General features: G+C 48.0%; 2 protein-coding genes across 7 annotated transcripts in view; one reads left to right on the top strand and one right to left on the bottom strand.

Annotated features, from left to right (window-relative positions):
• Positions 1–2,429: 2,429 nt before the first annotated feature.
• On the bottom strand, positions 2,430–8,839 carry Pianp (PILR alpha associated neural protein). 6 transcript variants are annotated; one of them, XM_076567969.1, is made up of 8 exons: positions 7,983–8,064; positions 6,922–7,125; positions 6,704–6,787; positions 6,420–6,479; positions 5,653–6,158; positions 4,856–4,937; positions 3,927–4,148; positions 2,430–3,592 (listed from the first exon to the last, which is right to left on the bottom strand). In XM_076567969.1, exons 4-8 carry the CDS (start codon positions 6,422–6,424, stop codon positions 3,571–3,573), a joined length of 837 nt encoding a protein of 278 aa, XP_076424084.1. In that variant the 5' UTR covers positions 6,425–6,479; positions 6,704–6,787; positions 6,922–7,125; positions 7,983–8,064; the 3' UTR covers positions 2,430–3,570. The 6 variants fall into 6 exon arrangements, with proteins under 6 accessions (XP_076424084.1, XP_076424085.1, XP_006992138.1 ...); XM_076567970.1 differs by lacking the exon at positions 6,704–6,787 and having other exon boundaries at positions 7,983–8,058; XM_006992076.4 differs by lacking the exons at positions 6,704–6,787; positions 6,922–7,125; positions 7,983–8,064 and adding an exon at positions 8,432–8,839.
• Cops7a (COP9 signalosome subunit 7A) overlaps positions 8,109–27,175 on the top strand; it is a 39,664-nt gene continuing 20,597 nt past the window's right edge. The window contains exon 1 of the mRNA XM_042274124.2: positions 8,109–8,248. The gene's annotated coding sequence lies outside the window, so the exon portion shown is untranslated. The remainder of the gene's footprint in view (positions 8,249–27,175) is intronic.

Raw genomic sequence — 27,175 nt, 5'->3', positions numbered from 1 at the left:
TCATCAAGCACTGGAATTACAGGGATAAGCTCCCATGCAAAGCGTTTCTTCCTTTTTTATCACATTGTTGAGCGCCCCCCCCCCCAACTCAGTCTGTGTTGATTTCAGTGGCGAATTAGCAGGACAAGGGCTTACGTGGCTCAGTCATCATGTACCTGTAATCCCAGCATTCAAGTAGCTGTGGCAGGATTGGAGTTACAGGCAGGCCAGCCTGGGTTGCATGGAGCAGGCTTTGCCTCCAACAGAGAAGGAGGTGAGAGAAAGAAGGGAGGAGAGGAAAGGAATGTGGAGGTAAACTAGCAACCCCCAATGGCCCTGGTTCTCCGGCTTTGCCTCATGTACACACTGAGGACCACTTGCTGAGCCTCTGTGCCCCTGGCAGCCCCTCCCTCCCTCCCTCCCGCCTGCCTTTGCTGTAAGGAGCGACTCAGGTCCCCAGAACAAAGCTTTGGAGCAGTAAGTGTGGGACACGGTGGGGGGAGGGCTGTTAATTTTAGCCTGGGGTTCTCCAGCTGGCACAGTTTCCATCCTGAATCATTTCCACACCCTGAGCTCTGCTAGGAGATCCCTCCTCCGGGGCCTTCCCCTTCCCCTCTTTGGTGTGTGCCACAACAGTGCCCAGGAGAACCTTGGCTGAGTCATTTCATGGACTCCCTCAACAGAGAGTTTGGTGATAGAAGATGACGCTTTCAGTCAGGCCTGTGCCATGCTGCCTTCAAGAAACTTCCAGAAGAGCAGCTTGGCGCTTGTTTTCTTCCCCCTCTATAAGTCTATTACCCCAAAGCCTTCTGAGGACTTGAGGATCCGAGTCACCGGTCCAGTTTTTGGAAAGAGGAAAATTAAGCTCTGTTCCCCAGAGCCTCACGCATTGTCAGGGTTAGCACCGACCCCGGCTAGCACAACTCTGGGCAATCCAGACATCCAGATTGCCTCCTTTCTCCCCATCCTTTAGCCATATGCCTTTCCATGGGGAAGAGAGCATTTAGGGAAAGGGAACAGGCGAGATTCCAGTATCTTTAATGGCCTGTTTAATTTATTTAAATTTAGGAGAACCACAGTCTAATCAGACAGCAATTAATTCCTTCTTCATTAGGGGACTTCGTGTGTGCCTTTTGCATATGGATGAGCCACAGGGTCACACTGTCCCTCTGAGGAGCGTTGTTGAAGGTGAGAGCAGGAAGCCCTCCCAACACGAGTTCCTTGCCCTTCTGCACCAAATGCCCTTTCCTTCCACTCTCCTCTGGCAAGGGCTCCAGCCCTGTGGGGAAAGCTGGAAAGGTTAAGGAGGCTTCCCTCACCTTCCCCCAGCCCTTCCTTAGCACAGCCTGTCAGCACCTCACCCTGCACCTTTGGTCTCCTCCCGGGGGCTCTCTCCCTTCTTTCCTGTCCCTCTGGGTTCTCTGGTGCACTGTGCGTGATTGCCTCAGACCTCTGCTGATACGTCGACACACACACACAGACATCCTATTTTATATAAACCGCATGGAGGCAGGGACAGTCTAGGCAGCCCACACTGCGCTCGCTCTTGGATACTATATTGTTTCCTACTTCCTGGGGCTACCCATTTCCAGGGAGCAGGTGAGGCACAGATTGGGGGGGGGGGTGAGCAAGACCTAGGTGGTTACCACAGCAACAGAACCTAGCAACAGCTGAGAAGCTGATGTGTGGGCTTTACTAGGGCTGTTAAAGAGCCAAACCTAGAATTGGGACCTCAGAGGTGACTGATCCCAGCTGGGCAGCCTGTGTTCCCTCCCCAGACACACCCCTTGATTCCGCCCCCACACCCCAGCAAATGCCTTTCTCGGAATGGAAAAGCTAATGAGCTAACCACAGGGCTTCTGGTGCAGCATAGCTTTTGGCGGGCAGCTGTGGGTAGGGAAATGTGAAGGAGCAAGGATGAAAATAAACCAGATAGAGCCCTCTCTGCCCGGCTCAACCTTTTTTCCCTCCATCTTTCTCTCCCTTGACCCTTTATCCGATGTCTTAGCTGTCTTGCCCAGTGTGGTGACTCATGCCTGTAATCCCAGCACTTCGGGAGGCCAAGGTGGGAGGATCTAGTATCAGCCAGCCTGGACTACAGTGACCCTGTCTCCAATCAATTTGTCGCTTTCTGGCTTGCCCATTGCCTGACCTAAGAAATGTCCCCCCTTTCTCTGTCCCTTTTCTCGTGGTCTCTCGATCCTCACTAAGAAGGAGCAAGCAAGCCACACTCCTGATGCCAGTCCCTCCCCCGAGTCCGTCCCAAGTTCAGACGTCCATCAGCCTCCAGCTTCAGGTCAGCAGGCCAGGTGACAGTGTAGTCTGGAGAAGTTCCCCATCTTCCTGTGTTTACCATACTTCCTGCCTGCCAGTCCTGTGAGTGTGCGTGCGTGCGTGCGTGCGTGCGTGCGTGCGTGTGTGTGTGTTATAAGGCAAAACAGGGGACTTCATTATCTTGCAAAGGCTTTATTTGAAAATTTTGAAACTTACATCCCACAAGATTATCACCACGAGAAGAAAGAGATAATACAAAAATATATATCACAGCATAGGAGCCAGGTCGGAGGAAGGAGGGACGTGGAAGAAACAACGAGAAAGGGAAGAACCTGAGGAGAGGAAAAGGGGGAGAGGCAGGAGAGGGAAGAGGGGACGGGAGGGGACCCGGGAAGAGAAGGGTGGGTGTGGAGGCAGAGCTCTCAATGGCCGTGAACCAGCTGGCTTCAGTCCCTGGCAGCCTAGGTACAGCTAGGGAGGCCTTAGGGAGGAGTGGGGGGAGGAGGACCTGTCAGGGGGCTCTGAAGTCCATAGACACACACACAGACAGACAGACAGACAGCCAGGACAGACAAGACAAGGGACTTGGGAAGGAAGGGAGGACATGGGAGTCCCTTCTCAGGTGCAGCAGGCGACTCCCCCAAACCCATATTTCAGATGACAGAATTTAGCAGTTGGGCCTCACTACCCCCGTTCCTGTCGGGGAGCCCTCAGTAGTGCCGGTGCCCTTGGGATGGAAGGACGGTGAAACGTAAGGCATGGGATGGGATGGGGCTGTGACAGACGGCACGAGGAGCCCCTAGCTCGCCTCCCACCCACCTCGAGGGCAGCATGCAAGGGCCACAGAAATGAGACCAGTGGGTGTGGATGCGGCAGCGTGAGCACTGCGCCGTGTACTGGGCCAGAAATGCACATCCCCGGTCTGAGATGGGCGCAGCAGATGCAAAGGGGGTACAACGTGTGTAACAAGAGGGGGAGAGCTAGGAGCCAGCTGAGCGGACGCGGACGGGGACACGAAGCAGAAGAGCAGCATGGAGAGCGTGACTGTGTGCTATGGCCTGTGAGGGTGGAGGTGAGTGTGCAAGGCTTTCATGTGAATGTGCAAGGGTGGGAATGGGGGAGCCCCCAGACACTGGAGGGCAAACGGCTGGGCTTGCCCATGGGGTCAGTGAGTGTTCCAGGTGGTGTGCAAGGGCAGGAGCTGGGAGCCCCCCACCATGGTCCCAGTTCCCCACGGTTGCCCCCCCCCTCAGTGGATGGTGGCTATGCCGGCCACTTGGCCTCCTGCTTGGCAGCACCCCAACATGGGGGGGGGCATCACAGATTCACCAGGGGAATCCTGAGAGGAAGAGGGAAAGTACATAGTCAGGAACCAAGGGGTAGGCTGAAGCAGAAGGAGAAGTCCAAGGCAAAGGGTACTCAGGGTTGAGAGGGCAGAGCTTCACTTAAAGGCTGGCAGGGGAGTAGGGCATGGCGGGGACGGGCAGAAAGTCCCCTTCTCCCGGGAGAGGAGCCGACAGCCCCCTTGAGAGGCCCGGGAACCAGGTCAGGAAGGAGGGCCGTGGACTGCAGTGGGGAAGACCACCCACCCCGGAAAGACCCACCGAAGGTCTGGAGACCTCAGTTGCCTTCCCTCCTCCTCCTCCTCCCATCCCATTGGCCCCTGCCCTCACCGGTTCAACTGGAAGGCTGGAGCCCCCTTGGGCTGGGGCATCCCAGGCCGGGGTCCCCCTCGGGGCTCCTCATGGTCAGGGGTCGGGGTAGGTGAGTCCCCGAAGGCCCCCAGCACAGTGACTCCAGCGGGGGACAGGTCTGTCAGTGGTTGCTGGCTCTCCTCCTGCCTCAGGGCACCTTGCTGCCCTGAGGGCCTCCGCCGCTTCTGGCTGCGGTCCCAGCTGGAGCATCAGAAGGACAGAGGGCTTTTCACACACTAGAGTACCCGCTATCTTAGGCCAGCACCACTGGTCAACCAGCTTCTCCCTCCCGCCCTGGCAGCTCCAACTTCCCCACAGCGCCGAAACTGAGACCATGCACCCAGCAAGCTACTCTTTCTGCTTCCTTCTAAACGATCTTCGGAGAGCCACAGGCTTAGTGCCTCCTCCCCACCAATACAAAGCCCCTGAAGACGGCCACACCGATGCCCAGAGGAGCAGTTCCTCTCCTCTGCAGGTACCTGGCAGATTTAGTTCAAAGTCAGCTAATGACTTGGGCACCTGAGTCTAATGATTCTCTCAGTAAAGTGTGAAGGACTACGTGACCCACTATTAAATGTGTACAAAGAAAGTTCCCGATCTCCTTCCTCTTGGACAGAAGCCCTCAGAAAGGGTTCTGCAGCCTGGTTCAGTTGCCTCTGTCTTGGAGAGCTGCCCACCAATGTCCCCGGTATAGATAAATAATCCCCTCCCTCCCACTACCCTTGTATTTTTTCTGGAGGAATCGGCACTGGTTTCTCTCAGTCCTCCTCCACTCCAATTAGCTTTTTTTTTTTCCCCCAAGCTCTTCCCTTCATCCGTGATTTCCTCCTCCGGTGAAACTGCTGTCCTTGATCTTACCCTCTGTCTAGCCTTTACAAGCCTTCAGACATCTCTCTCCCCCAGCTTACCAAAACTTGAAGATGATGCCCGTAGCCACAAGGACGATGATGATGGATATGGTAATTGTCACGTAAAGCTGAGGGTCCACACCTGATAAGGATGGAAGATAGCCTTGAGAGGGAGGCCTGAGGCAGGCTCCGAGGAGGGTGTGGCTGAGTGCTGCCCAGCCAGTGCACACTGCCTGTCTACTTCTCTGGGCTCTCCCTCTCCTTTTTTTTTTTTTTAATCACCGACTTTCTCCTGAGCTGTCAGCTCTTCTACTTTCCCAAACATGACATGTACCAAATCTTACACATACATGTGATGAGGATGAGGCTCCAAGGTCAGAGAGAACTATCCTCCTGTATAGAAATGGGGGTAGAGGTATCAGACGATCTTCCCTGGCCCAACCCTAAGCCACCATCCAGCACAATACGTGCTAACAACACACTGCTGGTGGCCACCTTCTTCCACAGCACCCTCTACCTGGAACACCCCATTCTGTTTTTAAGGTCTGTCTCACATGTAAATTGCTTGATCTGTCCCGATCCCCAGGGCGAAACAGTCTCTCACGTCTCTGTTTTCCTAACAACGTGCCGTAAGCGCTTCTTTTAGGGTGTTTATTATGTTGACTCATCCCCACATGTTTACACATCTGTCTTCCACAGTGGACCTGAACTCCTTCAGAGTGCAGGTAACATCCCCACCTCTGCATCCTTGCCAGCCTAGAACCTAGTGCATTTACTGAAGACACAGATGAGGACTCAGTTCAGAGTCTTCAACCACCCTGCCATCCCTCACACCCCTACCAGCCTCGCTCACTCACCTTCCCCACGCCCTCCAAACAGGAAGGGCCTCAAGGTAGCAGGTGTTTCCCCAAGGATGAGTCCATCTCCATCATCCCGCATGGAGTCTGAGTTGGGGTGCGGAGTAGCCAGCCCATGCGGGGCTGCAAAACCGTAGTCCAGGGGCAGAAATCCAGGGTTGACCGAGTTGGGGTCCCCTCCATCCTCCCGAGATACTGTGGGACCCCACACAATGGCCCAGGGGTACTGAGATGAGGGGGGCCCCTCCTCAAAGCCTGATGGGGTGGCAGGAGGTGCAGTGCCTGGCGGAGCTTGCCGACGTGATCTTGGGACCCTTGGGGACCGGCTTGGCGGAGGAGCCCGCTCCCAAACGCACACATGGCGGGGGGCCGAGGGGCCACCCCGGACGCAGGGGGGACGGGCCGGGGCTGGTGGGGATCGAGGGGAGGAGCCCTGCACAGGCGGCGGGAGGGGGAGCAACAGCAGTGGCCAGAGAGGGAAGAGTTGGGACGGCAGTAGAGCAGGCCTGTAAGAAGGGAGAAAAAGCAGGTGAGGTCCAGGCCACCGTGGGCCCGTGTATAAGAAGGGTAGGCTCACACGGGAAATCTTGAGTACCTCCCTCCAGGTTTCCCTGCCAGAGCAGGTGTGTGTTAGGAAGACCCTGGCTTCCTTTTGTCTCTTCCTAGGGGGCCAGTCCTCCAGTGGCCCTGAGTTGGCCTAGGCAGAGAAAGGGCCCCATTCCCCAGGGAAAGTGGTCTCCAAGCTCCCTCTGCTGGGCCAAACTTACCACATTCTGCACTTCGTATCTGAGGTCTTCCTCAGCTGTGACCCAGATTTTCGGCCTTTACTGGAGGAAAAACGAGGGTGTCACAGCCGACCCTGCCCTGTGTGCTCCCCAGCTCATCCATCCACCGATTATGCCCCTTCCTGCCACCACCCCACCACCACGGCACAGTTACCAGCCACGCTGCTGCTTCCCAGCATCCACTGCTTCCCAGCATCCTTTTAGGGGGAAACTCCCTGAAGTAGCCCCCCGCCCCACCTACAGCATCCCAGATGGGTTCCTGTTACCTCCTGGCCCCAATGTCTGTCTACTCTTGCCTCTGGCTTCCTTCCGTCTCACTTCCTCTGCCCACAGCTTCAGGCTTCTTGGATCTTAATTTAGAGCCAAGAACCTTGTGATTCCCTGAGCACCTACCGCTAGGGAGGGAGTTTGAGAGTGGGGGAGGGAAGGGGAAGTCAATCTTAGTGCGTGCTGGGGGGTGGAGGGGCGCCAGAAGCCCCCTCACCTCTTGTAGGGCCAGGCACTTCTCTTGTGACAAAACCCAGAAGCTAGCTGCCTTTTCGGAAAAATGGGAGAAAATGGTAGGTGGGAGAGGAACTCCAGAACATGATCTCTGCGCTGGATGTTTAACCGTCCAAATGCACCTTCTGAGAGAAGGTGGAGCTCCAAGGTAGCCACCCCCTCAACTGTGGCTCTTCTGGGCAAAGTCCTAGGAGAGTCTGGATGTTGGTTCCGAAAGGAAGTGCACACAGTCTCCAAGCTGAGGGTGGTGAATCCCAGGGGGCTAGGGTCTCCAGAGAGGAGCATGTGACACCCTGTGTCTACTGGATTCCTCATCTCTATGTGCATGTTGAACACTACCAGAGAATCAGCAGGGGGAGGGAATGAGGTGATGGACAATAGGTGTGAGGGGTGTGAAGGGCTGAAAGGGAAAAGATTGGTCAAGAGTAGAAAGAAAGGTGACCAGCCGCTGGGAAGAGAGGGCGAGGGAAGAGGAGCTGAAGGGAGAAGAGGACGGGGAGGAGAGAGTGAGCGAATCGGCAAGGGGGTGCGGATTGAGGGGTCTGGTCAAGACAGAAGCAAAGAGAGAAGGGAAAAGACGCGATGGAGATCGGAGATGAGGGGGAAGTCATCGAGATAGAAAAGAACATGGTGCTGAAGGCAAAAATCAGAAAAGGAAGGGATGGGAACGGGGAGGGGGGAGGAACAGCAAAGATGGAGGAGTTAGGAATTTGTTTCTTGAAATTTAAAGGGATATGGAGACAGAGCTGGAGGCCAGGTGAAAGCGAAGGGAAAGGAAAGATAGGCCTGGGGACTTGGTGAGAGAAGGTTAGAGAAGGGAGGGAAGAAATGGCAGATGAACCAGTGGAGCGGATGAGGGCCCAGAGACACCAGTGGTCCCCTGACAACAGGGCCCACCTGCCCCTCGCCTGCTACATCCCCCGCCGCCAACGTCAACTCCAGCCCCTTCACACACACACCCGGTACCCCTTGGTCACCCCCTCCAGGAAGTCCGCAGTCCCCGAGCTGGTGCGCCACCCCACCCGCTTAGCGCTCCTCACCGACCTGTTGTGCGCAGAAGACGAACTGGGGGTGGGGTGGGGGGACAGGGCCCCATCCCTAGCAGAGCCCCCAAGCCCGCCAGTCCCACAGGCCTGCACTCCCTCCACAGGGCTGGAAAGCGGCGCGAACCAGGAAAAGATCAGCCCTGGGATTCGGAGGGAGCACCCAGAGCGGAAAGGGGACCTGAGGCAGGAGGATGCTCGAAGCTGCAGGATGAGCTAAAGGCGGGATGGAGGCAGCCGCGGAGACGCTGACTGCTGCACCAGGAGGTTCGGATGAAGTCGGGACAGCGGAGGGACGGAGGGCTCGGTGGAAAGGAGCACTTGGTGGCTGGAGCCCGACAAGGGACCAGACCAGGAGGGGCGGGAGGCGAAGGGCGCGGAGCTGGCACTGGGGAGGGCAGGGCCCGCTCCCGCTGGGTGGGGGCGTTAGGTTCCCCCCCCCTCGCTCACCTGCATGCCTGGCGTAACGGCGCGACGACTGCAGGCGCTCGGAGCTGCGCGGGGCTGGGGGGTCGCAGAAGCGGGTGGGGCACCGGGCATGGTCGGGAGGTTTGCCTGGCAGCGAGGCGCTGGAGCCGGAGGGGGGCGGGCGCCGGGGGCGCGGGGCGGCGGCGACGGCGGGAGATGCTCGCTTCGGCTGGGCTCGGCTGGGCTCGGCCGGGCTCGGCTGGGTTCGGCGGGCGACTAGGACCACTTGGTCTCCGCCTCTCCTCTTCGCGTCTGTAGGCCACGCACAGTTTAACCCGTCGCTGGCCACACGGCAAGCTCAGCTTTTGTCCCAGGTGCAGGCAAGGTTGAGGAGGGCAGTAGGGACGGGAGGCGGAGACCTCCAGTTCTTCGGGTTATGATGGCACGCTGCTCCCCCTCTGCCTTAGCGTAGCTCGACACCCCATGATTTCTGACCGCCCCCCCCCCCCAGCAGTTCTGAAATTCTGAGTCACCCATACATTTGAGTTCCCAACTCTGGCCAGGGTGGAAAGGGATGGGAGCTCATGACCATGGATGAGAGGACCAGGGAGGGGTAGGAGAGAAAACTGCATACACAAATTAGAGTGCCCCCAAAGCTTAATTCCCTATTTCATTTTGGCCCTGCTATATAATTCATTCTCTCTGAAGCAACCCAAACAGTCCTTTAGTGGTTCGAGACCCATGTACTGTCCTTAGCTTTTCCAAGGATATCAAAATATCCAAACGGCTTACTGTGGCTTACAAGGAAGCCCTGTAGGTTCCCATCTCTAGGTATGTCCGATTTTCTCTCCTAGGGATTTCTGTGTCTCAGCTACAGTGCAGCTGACTTGTGTTCCTGGGAGGCAATTGGATCCTGCCTCAGGGCTTTGTATCTGCTATTCCTTCTAGAAGCTTTTCCCTGGCGGTTCACAGATGGCCCCTACCCGCCTCACTGCCATCCAGTCTTCTGAGAGGCCTTCCCTGACCTCTTAAAACTCTCCTAACCTAGGCCATGGAGGTGACTCGGGGCAAAGGTGATTGCCACCAAGCCTGACTACCTGAGCTCTATCCCAGAAGACTCCAAGTTGACATCAGACCTCTGAACAAGACTGTGAGACACACACACTTAAGAAAAGTAATTAAAAAAATATCTGAGCCAGGCTAGGCAGTGGTGGCACACGCCTTTAATCCCAGCACTTGGGAGGCAGAGGCAGGTGGATCTCTGTGAGTTCGAGGCTCACCTGGTCTACAGAATGAGATCCAGGACAGGCACAAAGCTACACAGAGAAATCCTGTCTCGAAAAATTAAAAAAAAAAAAAAAATTCCTTTGACCCTACTTCCCCCCACTCATCCTTCTCCCTAAATTACCCCCGAGCCCCCATCCCCACCAAACTTCTAGGAAAGCACACTCTCCTGTTTCCTTCCAATTTCCCTGCTGTTCTTGATTAGTCTTCCTGAGCTCTGACTTCTGAGGTGTTGGAGCCTCTTAGTCCTTGGCCTTCTCTTTCCCTTTGTCTGGTGATCTCATCCAGTCCAGGGCTTAAATACTCTGTAAATGTCAGTGAGTCCTAAATTTATTTCCATAGAGGCAGACTCCCTTGTCCAGCCGTCCACTTGACATCGCCTCTCCAGTGTCTGATAGCCGTGCAAACAGAATGTGACTCCAATAGATGTGTGGAACTATCCCACCCAATCCACTTCCGTCCAGGGCTCTTCATCCCGAGACAGGACAACTCCTTGTTGTTCAAACCAAAAAAATGTTTTGATTTCCAGCTCCTTCCCTTTATCTACCTCACCAGCAAGCGCCGTGGCCCCCAATGTCAGCACATGCCCCCTGCCCACCCTGTTAGAAAGATCTCCCGTCTTTCCTGTTAGAGTCCCTGATCCAGGCTGCCATCTCACATCTGGGATCACAGGAGCTCCTCGGATGCTCCTTCATTCTGTGTTCATCTTTCACAAAATGTTCTTTACAGTTACCAACAATATTTTAAAACCTAAAAGCTCTTCCCTTTTAAAATATTCAAGGGCTGGTGAGGTGGCTCAGCAGGTAACGAAGCCGAACAACCTGGATACTCAAGACCCACAGGGTGGAGGGAGAGAACCAACTCCCACAAAGCGTCCTCTGACCACCGTGTTCCAGCACGTGCGCATGCGCGTGCGCGCACACACACACTCAATGTACATGCATACACTGAACAAGTACAATGTAAAAGCCACCAGTGTGTACTCCCTCACACACAATGCTTCTGCCAAATCAGACTCCTGCAGTTGCAGAGCAGCAGAAGCCAGTCCCTCAGAATCCCTATCCTTTGAGTCCCTCCCCCACCAATGCCTCACTACTGTCTCTGTTTTTACCTCGTTGGCTCTTTCTTGACTTTCTGTTCTCTGCCCCAAACCTAAAGGGGTCTCCACTGTGTCCAGGTTTCATCAAGGTTCCCGGGTCATCACTCTCTGGCCTGATTTCATCCGTGTTTGCTGTTTTCTGTCTTCCCACATACACTTGAGAGCAAACATCTCATTCGTCATCTTCACCCTACATCCTGACCGCGGCAGGGCTCTGTCACACGGTAAACCCCCCATCTTCATTGCTTGGTGAGCAGGGTCTGGGACCAAGCTCTGCCCGCTCTGAACGCCTGTCACTGTCCCCTTGCTAAGCCCCTGCTTTTCCTCTCCATCTCCTGCCGCGGTTGAGACTCCGCTCTCATACACACCCCTCCTGGTCAGCCTCCTTCTTCTGTCCTGAGCACTGTCATTATCCTGGCACCCCCGCCTCTAGGAAGGAAGCCTGCTGTGGAGACTGGCAGATACTCTCCTCCTTGCTGTCCCTGACAGCCTTTCATTCCAAGTCAAAACAGCAGTGAGTCAGTGAGATGCCCTCTCGGTGACTCCCAGTGGCACATCCGATGAAAACACAGCTAAGGGGCCATGTGAGGGAGCTCACACCGTTCCTGCCACCTCCTAGGCACCCTAGGATAGGCCCTAGTGCACTCATTGTAACCTGGTGAGGACTGCATTTATCAAATGAATGCTCATTCACTATAATGCCTTGCACACGAAGCCTTGCATTGTGATCAATTATTTTTAATGTTTTTTTTTATTCCTCTCAACAAATGTTTGTTTATGTGAGACAGAGTCTTATATGGTCTGGCCTGGCCTTGAATTCACTATGTAGCTGAGGATAACCTTGAACTCCTGACCTCCTGTCTTCATTTCCTTAAGTGTTGGGGATTATGGGAATACAGCCCCACACCCAGACATCAGCAAATATTTTTTTAAACATAACTACAAGCTGGGTAGGGCACTGGACCAGGACATCCAGTGAAGAGTGAGAACAAAGTCACCACAGTCTTTGTGACACTTACAATTTGGTAAGGGAGACAAGAGCTATCATGTGATAGGCTCGGGTATGCGTCATTGGTGGAGCATGTGCTTAGCATGTGCAGGGCTCTGGTGTCTCTATTACTATTTCTGTACTCAGATAGTGTTCCCAGTATTCAAGTATTTGGGTGAATTTCCTTCACTAGGCTGGCTTTGAACTTGCAATCCTCCAATCCCAGCATCCTTAGTACCAGTATTATAGGAATGCATCACCATGGCCAGTCAAATTTCCACGTTTTCCTTTTTTATTGTTGTTGTTTTGTTTTTCGAGACAGGGTTTCTCTGTGTAGCTTTGTGCCTTTCCTGGAGCTCCCTTTGTAGACCAGGCTGGCCTTGAACTCACAGAGATCAGCCTGGCTCTGCCTCCCACCATGTTTTCCTTTTTAAGTGCCCTGTGCCCTAGTGCATGTGTGGAGGTCAGAGGTCAACTTACAGAAGTGGTGTCTCTCTTTCCATTATGTGGGTCCCAGGGATCAAACTTAGGTCATCAGGCTTGGTGGCAGGTACCTTTACCCATTGAACCACCTAGCTGCCTCCACGTTTCCATGCTTCCTTTCCTCAAAAAATGCCCAATGTCTCTCTCTCTCTCTCAGCTGATGGTCTTGCTGCTTTATTAAGAAAACAGAGGCAGGCGGATCTTTCTGAGTTCGAGGCCAGCCTGGTCTACAAAGTGAGTTCCAGGAAAGGCACAAAGCTAGGCAGAGAAACCCTGTCTCGGGGAAAAAGAAAAAAAGAAAAGAAAACAGAAGCCAGACTGTGGTGGCACACACCTTTAATCCCAGCACTCGGGAGGCAGAGGCAGGCAGATCTCAATGAGTTCGAAGCCAGCCTGGTCTACAGAATGAGTTCCAGGACAGCCAGAGTTACACAGAGAAACCCTGTTTTGAAGAAAGAAAGAAAGAAAGAAAGAAAGAAAGAAAGAAAGAAAGAAAGAAAGAAAGAAAGAAAGAAAGAAAGGAAGGAAGGAAGGAAGGAAGGAAGGAAGGAAGAAAGAAAGGAGAAAGGAAGGAAGGGAGGGAGGGAAGGAGGGAGGGAGGAAAGGAGGGAGGGAGAGAGAGAGAGAGAGAGAGAGAGAGAGAGAGAGAGAGAGAGAGAGAGAAAAGAGAGAGAAGCAGGCAGAGTAACCTTTCTCACCCCCCCACCTCCCTGCACCACTGCCCTTCAGTAGACCCTGTCGCCACCCAAAGTTGTCATTGCAGCAACTGTCGTCCCCCCGTCCCCCCCCCCCCCCATCCCGCAGCCTCCCTGTCCCCTCTACTTGACTATTGCCCGCAGTGCGCAGGCATGTTGACCTTTCTCCCACTGTGAGGGGCCTTTCTCAGAAGACGGTCTCTACTCACCAAGTCTCCCCCCTTCTCCCCTCCTCTTTTTCTCCTACAGACTCAGATCTAAAGGGTTTAGGTTTGTAATTCACTGCTGTTTTTGAAACTGAGTCTTGAGAGCCCTGGCTGGCCTGGACCACCCCGTGTAGACCAGATTGGTCTCAAATTTGCAAATGATCTTCCAGCCTCTTCCTCACAAGTGCTGGGATTACAGGCAAGAGGCACCACCCCCACTCTGTAATCCATACGCATTGTGAATTCAGTTTATGAAATAGCAGCTTTCTTTATGGTGTTTTCACGTGCACTTCATTCCGGTTGCTTCTCCTCCATCTGCCCCCCTCTCTTGCCCGTCCCCACTCTTCTGCCCCTTCTGCTTTCACATCTCACGTGTCCTATTATTCTCCCTCCCCTCACTTAGAGCCTCCTTTTCCCTGTCTTACGGACCTTTTCTAGTTTCCTAGCATTTAGCCACAGTTACTCCCACTACATGTACTTATTTAACAATTAGCAGCTGAGAGAGAACATGCAGTATCTGTCTTTCTGAGCCAGCGTTATCTCAATTAATACAATGCCTTCCAGTTCCTGTGATTTCCCTGCAAACTTCATACTTTCCTTTTTCTTTGTGGCAGAATGAAATTCCATTGTTTATATGCACCACATTTTCATGACCCATTCATCTATCGATAGACATCTAGGTTGATTCCGCTTTCTTGATATTGTAAAAAGAGCAACCGTGAACATGAATGAGCATGTGTCTCTGTAGCAGAATGCAGACTCCTTTGGGTATATACCCAAGAAGGTATAGCTGGCCCGTGCGGTAGTTCTAGTTCTATTGTTTGGAGAAGCCTCCACACTGATTCATACAGTGACCACTCTAGTTTATGCTCCTACCAACAGGGATAAGGTTCCTTTTTCCTCACGTTATTGCCAACATTTGTTGCCATTTGCTTTCTAGACAAAAAGCCATTTTGACAGGGGTGCTATGAAATCTGGTGGGATCTGGGGACTGAACTCAGTTCTCCAGGCTTGGCAGCAAGCACCTTTACCCTTAGCTACCCCACCACTGCCCTACACATAGATGTGTGTGCAGGGGCCGATGCACACACATGGAGGCCAAAGCAGGTTATTCAGTGTCTTCCTCTATCCATGTCAACCTCACCTCCTTGAGACAGGGTCGGTCTCACTGAACCAGAAGCATTTCGGCTAGACTGGCTGCCCAGCATGCTCTGCTTCTCCCCTCCCTGCATCCCATCCCCCGTCCCCACTAGGGTTACATGCATAAATAGTCATACCTAACTTTTTCTGTGGATGCTGGGGATCTCAGGTCCTCACGCTCACAGAACAAGCACTCTTACCCACTGAGCCATCTCCTCAGACCCTTGAATACTTTAAAAATATTTACTGGCCAGGGCTGGAGAGATGGCTTTGCAGTTGGGAGCACTGACTGCTCTTCCAAAGGACCTGGGTTCAATTCCCAGCACCCACATGGCAGCTCACAACTGTCTGTAACTCCAGTGCCAGGGGACCTGACACCCTCACCCAGACATGCATGCAGCAAAACACCAATGCACATTACATAAATGAATAAATACATAGTTTAAAAATATGTATTGGCCAATTATACTTCTTTTTATTTAAAAAAATTTTTAAATCAATAAAATGATTCCTAATGATATTCTAGTATACTCATAGATTAGTACTTAGCTCAGTCATCATCAGAGAGGCTTCCTCTGGCAGCTGATGGGAGCAGACGGAGAGACCCACAGCCAAACATTAGGTAGAGAGAGAATCCAAATTGGAGATCACCATCAGGTACCTCCCCTTGGAGTTTAGGATCCTTAGGGATCCCTGAGGAAGGATTGTCGGAGACAGTGAGATCGAGGACACCACAAGAACATGGCCCACAGAAACAATTAAGCAGGGCTCATAAGGGTTTTGAGACTGAAGTGGCGATCACTGAGCCTGTATGGGTCTGTGCTAAGTCCTCTATATTTATGTTGTGGTTATTAGCTTAGTGTTTTTGTGGGACTCCTAACAGTGGGAGTGGGGGTGTCTCTGACTCTTTTGCCTGCTCTTGGGACCCTTTTTCTCCTACTGGGTTGCATCACCCAACCCTGATATCAGGAATGTGCCGAGTCTTATTGTAATTTGTTATGCTGTGTTCAGTTGATATCCCTGGGAGGCCTGCTCTTTTCTGAAGGGAAACTGGAGGAGTGGATCTAGGGAAGAGGGGATGTGGGAAGTGGAACTGGGAAGAGTGCAAGAAGGGGGAACTGCAGACAGTATGAGAGAAGAACACATTTTAAAAAATTTATTTCTTCTCTATGGATGATTTACCTACACGTATATCTGTGTACTCTGGTGCCTACAGAAGCCAGGAAAGGGCATGAATCCTTTGCAACTGGAGTTGCAGAGCCACCGTGAGGGTGTTGGGAATCAAACCTGAGTCCTCTGGAAGAACAAGTCCTCTTAACTACTGGACCACCTCTCAAGCATCCCCTTGTACTTCTTTTGATATTCAGTTTATTGGCCCACTTACACTTACTGATGGACAGGTGTGTGTGTGTGTGTGTGTGTGTGTGTGTGTGTGTGTGTGTTTAATATTTGCAGTTATTTATATAATCTAGGTAGACACTGCTTGTCTGAAGTATAACTGAGAAAGCTGTCCTCAGATTCTATAGGAGAAAATTCCCTCACTTTGTTGATCGTTTTGTTGTACAGAAGCTTTTACATTTTATGTAATCCCATTTCTCGGTTCTTAGGGCTATTTCCCGTTCTATTGGGATCCCACTTGGAAATCTCTTGCCTGTGCCTGTGCCTGAAGTGTGTGCTTTTCTGTACCCAATGTTTCCAGTTTCAGATTAAGGTCACTGTCCAGTTTGAATTGATTTTTGTGCAGAGTGAGAGGCAGGGACCTCTCACCTTTTGCAGGTGAATGTCAAGTCTTGCCAACATCATTTGTTAAAAAGAGTATCTCTTTTTTTCCAGTGTATATTTTCAAAACTTTAATATATAGAAAAGAAAAGCCAGATGTGGTGCTGCATGCTTTTAATCCCAGCACTCGGGAAGAAAAGGCAAATGGATTTCTGAATTCTATGACAGACAGGGCTACACAGAGAAACCTTGTCTCAACAACAACAACAACGATTAGGTTTCCATAACTGTGTGGGTTTACCTCTGGGTCTTTATTATGTTCCACTGTTGTACATGTTTGTTTTTGCTTCCGCCCCATGCTGTCTCTGTCACTATGGCTCTGAGGTACAGTTTTAAGTCAGGAAATGTAACACCCCTGACTGTGTTCTTCCTGCTTAGAGCTGCTTCAGCTATCCATGGTCTTCGGAATTTCCATGAGAATTATAGGATTATTTTCAAGTCCTGTGAAGTACGTCACTGGAATTTTGATGCCTTGACTCTGTAGATTGCTTTTCACAGTAAAGCCAGTCTACAAATCCACGAGCGTGGAAGGCATTTTCATTGTTTAGCTGCTGCTGCTTCTTCTTCTTCTTCTTCTTCTTCTTCTTCTTCTTCTTCTTCTTCTTCTTCTTCTTCTTCTTCTTCTTCTTCTTCTTCTTGGTTTATCAAGACAGGGTTTCTCTGTGTAGCTTTGCGCCTTTCCTGGAACTCACTCTGCAGCCCAGACTGGCCACAAACTCACAGAGATCTGCCTGGCTCTGCCTCCCGAGTGCTGGGATTAAAGGCGTGCGCCACCACTGCCCGGCTAGCATCCTCTTCTATTTCTTTTTCCAATGTCACAAAGTTTTTCTTATAAAGATTTTTACCACCCATAATTCACTATTTTGAATTGGTAACACAAGCACATATTCAAAGCAAATACAGAGTTTTTCATTTCCATTCCATCCATCATCCTTCAGCTCCTATCCCTGACCTCAGTGTGGCTCACTGTATGTAGTCTTCCAAAGTTTCTTAATGTATACAAAAGCAAATAGCACTATAAAATCTTTTTGCAGGGGCTGGAGATGGCTCAGTGGTAAAGAGTACCTGATGCTCTTGCAGAGGACCTGGGTTTGGTTCCCAGCACTCACAAGGTAGCTCAGAACCATTTGTAACTTCGGTTCCAAGAGATCCAACCCCCTCTTCTGATCACTACAGGTACCAGGACATGCACGGTGACATTCATACATGAAGGCAAACACTCATACACATACACATAAAAATAAATAAACCTTTTTTGTTTTCAGAGCTGAAGGTACAACTCAGAGCTTGCCTTAGCACTCTGGTTCAATCCTCGGTCTACAAAAATACCAATGTAGTCATAAAATACCAGATGTGGTAGTGCACACCTTTAGTCCCATCACTTGGGTGGTGCATGGCCTGTGCAGTTTGGCCCTGGCACCCTGACTGAGATGATGAGGGAATGAAGAGAGAATACACACAAACACCAAAATAGAAAACTTGGGGTCAGGTGGGTTGTGTGCACTCTAACGAAGTGGCACCAACTACCCAACAACCTGAGTCTCAGTGCATTTAGTATGTACAGCACAGGGGGAGGAGTTATGTAGATGTAACAGTCTTATTAAATAAGAAACACAGAGCCAAATGCAGAGTTCTTTTGGGCCCTGTATAACCTTTGTAAATGACTCAGTTTTCTTTCCTGCTTCCTCATCTCTGTCCCATGCATTCAAGGCTGCCATTCGACATTGAATTAAGGGTTTGGATATCATGTAAACATTGTGTTTGTATTGTGGCATATTGGCCTTCTCCAACAAGCTGATCCTGGGAGATTTGTATACCTTTAGCCCTCCATTGATTTTCTATGTTTTTAGCTTCCTCTTTGAACCACATTTGCCACTGCAGCTGTGCCCTGGGTTCCAGAACAGCATTTACCAGCTCTCGTCAGTCCTGTGGTATAATCTTATTATAAGTTGACCAGGAGTTTAACATTTGCTTTACATATGGGGAATGCATGCCATAAAATACCTAGCCTCCTTAAACCTTTGTAAATCTAACATTTCAATTGGAGTCCAGATATTTTGTGCCTTCACTTGATCAGGTAGCTGCTGTACGGTTACCAGATAAATTAAGGGTGACTGTGTGAAAACAGGCTTTCTTTCTGTAACCTTATAACCCAATCCTGAAACAATTTCACTGTTAATTTCTTCTGTCTGAATCTGAATTTCTCTATAATTCATTTAAACAGGTTTAATAGGTTTTTCTAAAGCTTTTATCCTGGCACTTGATGTGACTATCTTTTTAAATAGTAAAATAAGGATAAGGAAAATAATAATGTGCATAATCCCATCAACATTAATCTTCTCATATAGTTGTTCCATTGTCAGACTGCCTAAAATTTTTATCAAACAAAGACCAATTTTGTTCCAATGTACACATAAAACCCATTTTTTTTAATGTGGAAGGAAAATTTTAATAGTTTTTTCCTTTAAAATACCTGATATCTTAATTGTTTTACCAAATCTGCCTAGAACAGTAGAAATCCGAGGGAATTTCCAAACAGCTACGTAGTGTCCAAGGTGTGAATCCAGAGAGAAAGAGAGAGAGAGAGAGAGAGAGAGAGAGAGAGAGAGAGAGAAAGAAAGAAAGAAAGAAAGAAAGAAAGAAAGAAAGAAAGAAAGAAAGAAAGAAAGAAAGAAAGCATAGCCACAAGTTCTGGCTAAAAGCTTAAATCCAGCCATGTGTTCCCGCTTGAGCCGAGTCAGAGCCTGGGCTCCGGCTTCCTTAAGCTCTGACCACGCGTTGGCGTTTCAGCCGAGAGCAGCTCTGTCTGCAGTTGCGTGTGGCTGCTGCAGTTAGCGGTAGCTCCAGCAGGCCTGAGTTGTCTGTAGCATCAGTGTAGCTATGGTCAGTCGGGCCTGGGGCCGAGCTGGGGAGCCGGAGAACTCGCCGGCTGCCACGCCAAGCCAAGCCGAGCGGTTTTTAATGAATTCTTGCCACATGGGCACTAAATGTAGATGTAACAGTCTTATTAAATAAGAAACACAGAGCCAATTATAGAGTTAAAAGCCCAAGAGGTCAGAGCAATAGCTAAGAGCTGATACTAAAAAACCTTTCTTACCCTTTGGCTGCTATTGTCCTTCCCCTCAGAAAGAGACCTACTTCCTGTGTGTCTGTCTTTTTATTGACTTCCTGTTCTGCCTTCTCATTGGTTGTAAACCCAACCACATGACCTCCTCGTCACTGCCTGCCTGTACAGACCTCCAGGTCTTCTATGGTTGGTATTGAGATTAAAGGCGTGTGTCTCCATGCTGGCTGTGTCCTTGAACACACAGAGATCCGCCTGTCATGTGATCGGGATTAAAAGTGTGCACCACCACCGCCCAGCTCTGCTATGGCTTGCTATTAGCTCTGCCCCCCAGGCAACTTTATTTATTAACATACAAATAAAATCACATTTCAGTACAAAATAAAATATCACCATATTTCCCTTTTTCTATTTTAATAAAAAGAAAAAAGGAAAAAGTTATAACTAATATAAGAAAAATAATATACAAAATACAATAACTATATACTATGTATACAAGCAATAAATACATAAACAATGTCTAGTCCATTTGCATTTGACAAATTCAGAGAAAATAATTCCATTATCTATCCTATTTGGTAAGTCCAAAATGTACCTGATTCCCTTTCTATCCTAACTTATATCACCACAGAGTTGGCTAGCCTCCGAGGGAGGTCTGTGTTGTGAGTACTCTCAGCAAACGTCCTGGAAGAAGAAGCTGTAGGTGCTGGATTTTATACACACTATCAACCTTTGAATTCAGGCCACAGTGTTGTGGAATATTTCTTTACACAATGTGAAGATGTGTCACTGTGATTGGTTTAAGAAAAAGCTAAACAGCCAATAGCTAGGCAAGAGGTATAGGCAGAACTTCTGGACAGAGAGCTCTGGGGGGAAGAAAGACAGAGTCACCAGCCAGACATGGAATAACCAGGATGGGTAGAATGGAGATGAGGTAACGAGCACGTGGAAGAGCACAGACTTAAAAATATGGGTTGCCGGGCGGTGGTGGCGCACGCCTTTAATTCCAGCACTCAGGAGGCAGAGGCAGGCGGATCTCTGTGAGTTCGAGGCCAACCTGTGCTACCAAGTGAGTTCCAGGAAAGGCGCAAAGCTACACAGAGAAACCCTGTCTCGAAAAACGAAAACAAACAAACAAACAAAAATATATGGGTTAATTTAAGTTATAAGAGTTAGTTAGGGGCCGGGCAGTGATGGCACATGCCTTTAATCCCAGCACTGGGGAGGCAGAGGCAGGCAGATCTCTGTGAGTTTGAGACCAACCTGGTCTACAGAGTGAGTTCCAGGACAGGCTCCAAAGCTACACAGAGAAACCCTGTCTCAAAAAACCAAAAATAGATAGATAGATAGATAGATAGATAGATAGACAGACAGACAGACAGACAGATAGATAGATAGATAGATAGATAAAAGAGCTAATTAGAAATAAGCCTAAGCTAAGGCTGACTTTCGTAATTAATACTAAGTCTCTGAGTCGTTTTTTTGTAAGCCGGTGGCTTAAATAAAAATACAACTACACGTGGCACCCAGTGTTGGGGCATGTATATCCACATAAGGCCTGAAAAAGCTAACAAAAATATTCAAAACACACAGCCAAATGCAGCTTCCTGGTGACCAAGGGCTCTTGGGCTGGCTTGGCTTAAAAACTGCCTGGGGCTGGAACCAGCCACCAGTTCATGCACTAAACTGAGCCTCACTGGTGGCTGACATAGCAGTTTAAGATTTGTCTCACAAGATCAGAGAACATTGCAGATGCTCAGTTAAAAACAGGTCCAGATTTAAAGAAACTCTAACAGGTTACAGTGTGTTTAAAAAATGTGCATAGGCTTAAAAAAAGAAAAGAAAATAGGTATAGACAGTCATAGAAAAAATTATAAATAACAAAATAAAGTCTTTAAAGAGAAAATAAAATAATTTAAAAAGGATAAGCCATGTAAAGATAAAAAATAGACAGAGTCTGGATCCTGTGTGGTATTGTATTGACTTTTAATTTTTTGATTGCTGATGAGTGAACAAACAATAGCTGCTGAGAGACATTGGATTGTGGAAACTGCTAAATTAAACCAATCTATATATTTTTAAAATGTCTTAACTTCGGGCTGGAGAGATGGCTCAGAGGTTAAGAGCACCGACTGCACTTCCAGAGGTCCTGAGTTCAATTCCCAGCAACCACATGGTGGCTCACAACCATCTGTAATGAGATCTGGTGCCCTCTTCTGGCCTGAAAGCATACATGCAGGCAGAACATTGTATAAATAATAAATAAATAAAAATCTAAAAAAAAAAAATCTTAACTTCAAAATGGAAGTCAAAAAACATGTTGCATTGGGGAAGAGGTTATGCTTTCATTTCCACAGAAAACAAAAGGCTGTGGATTCATTCAAGATAGATTTTATTATCAGGGGAGACCCCTGAAAATCCTGGCTCTAGACATAAAGAAATAAACCTAGAAAAACTACAAGACAGGTGATATCAAGCATAAAACAAACAAAAAAATCATCTTTTACTGGCTTGTGTACAACACAGAGTCCATACTTGTGTTAATGTAGATATATAAGTTATCTTTGAAAGTTCGTGTGTTTTCAGAGAAAGTGGACAAGACACCAATGAAAACAGGTGGCCCAGGTGATCCAGCCTCTCAGAGTGCCTCTGTTGCAGTTTCCTCAGAGTTCTGTATCCAGAACAGCTTCAAGGCTGCTGGATGAGGTGGTCCAGCCTCATAGAACCAGAGAAAACCCTTACCTTTTCCTATGGCACAGAGCCTGGACGACAAATGTTATGGCTAGTTTTTCTGGACTTGACCATTATCCCAACTTTCTCATGGTCTCCCAAAGATGTCACTGCCCTCAGACAACAGAATGCAGTCTAGAGAACATGATGCCCACATTCCCAAGAGATGCTGTAGCTGTGTGGTCGCTACACGAGTGTGTGGGTACACAGGGGTCTGTGGAATGAAGACACAGAGGCATCTTAAGAATGAATTTAGCCTTTCATGGCTGCAGGGGGGTCCAGCCTCGAAGGACAGAAGCACTCTTCCCTTCACCTAAGACATATTTATTTACTCTTTTTTACAGTTTAGATAGTTAATTCTGTACCTTCAAAGCAAACCAAAAGGAGCTCCCAGAGACCAAATGCCAGGTGCAAATTACTTGATTTCTCAGGTACCTTGGTTTTCCGGGTTTCCTGGACCAAGTTTTGCATAGGCCTTTGATCCTTGGGGGACTCTCTGATCCTTGACTCTCAGACAAGATTCACATAGGACAGTAAGAGAAACAAAAGGCATGGTTAAACAAAGGAAGGATTAGGGCTAGGTGCTGCTCTCTGAAGCCAGGTCAGGAGCTCAGCAGGAATGCCACTACAAGATGTGGTGGGTGATTTTTGGTCATTTGATGAGTTATGGATGCTTGTCATTGTTTAGGGAGGTTGGTTACAAATTGTTGTTGGTCATGGTTGGGAAAAAAGCTGAACAAAGGGAAAAGGAAAGGTATAGTACAGAAATAACAGGATAAAGGGGTAGATTGTCAAGTCTACTTTTGAACAAACCATAGTCTCAAATATTTTACACTGGTATAAATTTTTGTATATTGATACAAACTTAAGGTTATTTTTGTTATTATATATATATGTTTCTATTCTTATTTAAGATATTGTATCTATACAGCTCATTTAAAAATGTAAAGTTTTAGTCCTTGAAAGCTATTTAGGATAATAAAGAAATACAGATTAATAGTCATCTATAACAATCAAACTTATAGTCATGTTAGGTATGTTTTCAAAGTCATGCAGAAGTATATTTTAGACAGGTACTCTTCAAACACTTCAGAGACCTACAGAATATGGCATTTTGTTATTTAATAACAAGGCTTTTCATGACAGTGAGACACTTCTGCTCCTGGCAACACGAATTTACTTCCAGAAAGGATGATGGGCATTGAAGAACCTCTGTATGAAGTTTGCCTTCTTTGTGGCAAAAGCTAGCCACTGGGCAAAGAAACTGCCCTTGCCTCAACTGCTGACAGTATGCTGTCCAAACTGGACAAGCAGGACACAAAGGAAAGTGTCTGCCAAACTTTGCCAAGATAAATTAGAACAGTCCTTCAAAATTCCTGCTTCACAAAAAAGTCTGTCAGATATTCTAGGCCTGTAGGACAAAGATGGATGCTCCACTGTTACAGAGGAACCCTGGGTGAGTGTCCAGGCAGCCAGATGTCTCTGTCATTTCTATAGTTGAGGAACTTGCTTTCTCTGCAACTTCCTGTTTACTCAGGTCATATTTTATCTTCTTGAGTCTATTGAAGACTAGATAGTTATAGTTTTACAGTTTTCCTTGTTACCAAAATCAAAAAAGAAACTTGCGTAGGAGATGTAAAGTTTTTAAGATTGAGAAACATAAAAACTTAAGTTGTTTATCCAAAAATATCTTTTAAGGTCTAAAAAAATATTTTTAGGATGATAATACAAGTTATGACAAAAAATGGTTTAAATATAAAACTTTGGACTATGATGAATAGATAATGGAGTATTTTCTCTAAATTTGCCAAATACCAATGAACTGGACACTGTAAATGTAATTCTTACCTGATAGTTGTTCTTATTGTATATAGTTTTACTGTGTTAGAGTTAAAACCTTTCTTTTTTATTTAGACAAAAATGTGGAAATATTGTGGAATATTCCTTTGCTCTGTGTGAAGATGTGTCACTGTGAATGCTTTAATAAAAAGATAACTGGCCAACTAGGCAGAAGGTACAGCGGGGAGCTCTGGACAGAGAAAGCTCTGGGAAGAAGAAAGGCAGGGTCACCAGCTGGATGAAGAGGAGAGCAAGTCGTGCAGGAGGAGAGGTAAAAGCCGTGGTCACGTGGCAGCACGTAGATGAATAGAAACGGGGTATTTAAGTTATTAGAGCTTGTGGGACGATCTTACAGGCTGGCTTTCATCATTAATAAGTTTTCATGTGGTTTTTTTGTTACCTGGCGGCCAAAAGAAAAGTCTGTCTACACCACAGTAAGGCCTTGCTGCCCCTCTGAGCCTTACCTCTCCTCTTGACACATTCACTCAGTTCTTCCTTGGCTTCCCACACTCAGGAGGCACAGACAGGTAGATCTCTGTGAGTTCAAGGCCAGCCTACTCTACCTAGTGAGTTCCAGGCCAACCAGAGCTACAAAGTGAGACCCTATCTCAAAAAACAAAGAACAAACACACAAAAAGGTATCTCTGAGGCTGGAAATATGGCTTAGTGATCAGGAGCACTTGCTACTCTTCCAAAAGACCTTAGTTAGATTCCCAGCACCCACATGGAAGTTCACTATCATCTGTAACTCCAGTTCTAGATGATCTAACCCCCTCTTCAGACCTCCTCTGACACCAGGCACACACATGGTGCACATACATACACTCGGGAAAGATACTCCTACACATATAAACATAAATCTAAAAAACAAAACAAAATACAGATTCAAAAATAGTAATAAAAAAAATCTCTTTCTCTCTCTCCCTTTTCCCTTTCTCTGTTCTGAAGAGAAACCCAGCAGCCTCACACAAGCTAGCAAGTATGCTTAGCCCTAACATATAAATACTCTTGAAAATTTTTTAGACAGTCATGTGTTGAGGGTGGTGCTTATGTCACAGACCATGTGTGGAAGTTATAGGACAACTTCTGGGAGTGGGGTCTCCCTTTTAACTGTGTGGATCCCAGAGATCTAACTAAGGTCATCAGGCTTTTACCTGATGAGCCATTTTGTAGGCTCCAGTATAAATTTGTAATTGCTCTTTATGAAAAAGAAATATTTATTATTCATTTTTATGTGTATGTTTTGCCTGCATTTAAGTGCACTACATCTATGCAGTATCCTCCAAGGCCAGAAGAGGGCATCAAATCCCTGGAACTGTAGTCACAGACAGCTGTGAGCCATCATCTGGGTTCTGGGAATTGATCCAGGCCCTCTAAGAGTAGCCAGTGGTCTTAACCTCTGAGCCATCTCTCCAGCCCTCTAGAAAGACTTTCTCTATCATATATTTTGACACTCTACTCTTCTTGTTGTTCCTACCTCTCCTCCTAGGTCTGATTGTTGTTCCTCATCTCACATCAGATGTCTTGCTCTATCTTATGTCAATGGTCATTCCCCAGATTGTTTCGTTTCCAGGTTCTAAATATAAATTTTTTTTCTCATAGCTTTCCAGTATTATTTCCATCTCTGTCTTTTGGCTTCATCTAGTCTTTCTGTCCAACTATCTACTTATCCCTTCTTAAACCTTTCCTCTTTAAAAAAAGATTTGTCTTATTATTATTAATTATATGTATGGAGCAGGTAGTGGTGGCCCATGCCTTTAATCTCAACACTTGGGAGGCGGAGGCAGGTGGATCTCTGTGTTTGAGGCCAGCCTGGTCTACAGAGTGAGTTCCAGGACAACCTGGACTATATAGAGATAACCTGTCTAAAAATAAGCAAATAAATATAATTAAATTATGAGCATGTGTTGTCTGGATATGTACACCTGAGTTTAGGTGCACAATGAGGCTGGAGGAGACAGATCCGGGGAATAAAAGGCAGTGGTAAGTTGCCTGATATGGGTGCTAGGTACAAACTTGGGCCCACTGAAAGAGAGGTTTGTGCTCTTAACTGTTGAACCATCTCTCCAGCCTCAACATTTCATCTTTTAATAAATGGCCTCTCAGCCAGATGGTGGTGGTGCACACCTTTAATCCCAGCACTCAGGAGGCAGAGGCAGGCGGATCTCTATGAGTTCGAGGACAGCCTGGTCTATAGAGTGAGATCCAGGACAGGCTCCAAAGCTACACAGAGAAACCTTGCATGAAAAACAAAACAAAACAAAACAAAAAGATGTATTTATTATATTGTACGATTTTTGCCTGAATGTGTGTATAATCATCACATGTGTGCCTAGTCCCTGCAGAAGCCAGAAGAGGTCACCAGATTCCCTGGGATGGGAGTTACAGAGGGTGGAGAGCCACTATTTAGGTTATGGGAACCAAGCCTGCATCCTCTGCTAGATCAGCAAGTGCTCTTAACAGCTGATCCAACGCTCCAACCTAAACTTGAACTTTTTTTAAAAAATTTATTTATTGGCTTTTTGAGACAGGGTTTCTCTATGTAGCCCTGGCTGTCCTAAAACTTGATTTGTAGACCAGGCTGGCTTCGAACTCACAGAGATCCCCCTGCGTCTGCCTCCCTAGTGCTGGGATTAAAGGTGTGTGCCACCACCACCCAGCTGTCTTGAACTCTTGCTCCTCCTGACTGGATTTCTTGGGTGCTAGCATTATAGGTATACAGCTTATCTTCATTCTGTAAAACGGAAACCCTGTTCCCATCAAACAATGACCCCCTCCCCAGTCCTGCTTGTCCCAGGCAACTACCATGCCACCATCTGGTTCTAGGACTCTACTGCTACAAGTATGTATGTGTTTCTGTATAATTTTTATATGCCATATATTTGAAGGTTTTAAAAAATTTGTTCTATTTTTATAAGGTTTGTGTCTGGTCTATCAAAAGGAGCTAAATAGTAATTTGTGAAACCAGCTGTCTTATATCAAACAGCCTAAGAAACGTGGTTTTCTTTTTCCAGTCTTCTTTCCCCAACAGTGATCAGGACACAGAAAATCAAAGTTGGAAAGAAACAGAAATGTACTCAGCAGAGAAGAGATGGGACCATGATCTCAGGTCTGAGAAGCACAAACAGGAAGAACTATGGAGCTTTTTGCAGGATTAACAGTGTCCTCTCCACTTGGCCAAGACACAGGTTACCATAGAGCAGTGGTTCTCAACCTGTGGGTCACAACCCCTTTGTCAAACCAGTACCTCCAAAAATATTTATATTACAATACATAACGGTTGTAAAATTACAGTTATGAAGTAACAATGAAATAATTTTATAGTTGGTCACCACAACATGAAGAACTATATTAAAGGGTCTCAGCATTAAGAAGGCTGAGAACCACTGCCATAGAGATCTTCCTGCACAAAGTGGGAAGCAGCCAGCCTGCACTGTGAATCAATGGCAAACCGTGACAGACAAACATTCAATAAAGAA

Source organism: Peromyscus maniculatus, chromosome 3 (genome assembly GCF_049852395.1).
Source record: "Peromyscus maniculatus bairdii isolate BWxNUB_F1_BW_parent chromosome 3, HU_Pman_BW_mat_3.1, whole genome shotgun sequence".
NCBI lineage: Eukaryota > Metazoa > Chordata > Mammalia > Rodentia > Cricetidae > Peromyscus > Peromyscus maniculatus.
Note: the sequence above shows the minus strand (reverse complement) of the source record. Positions and strands in the feature narration are given on the sequence as shown.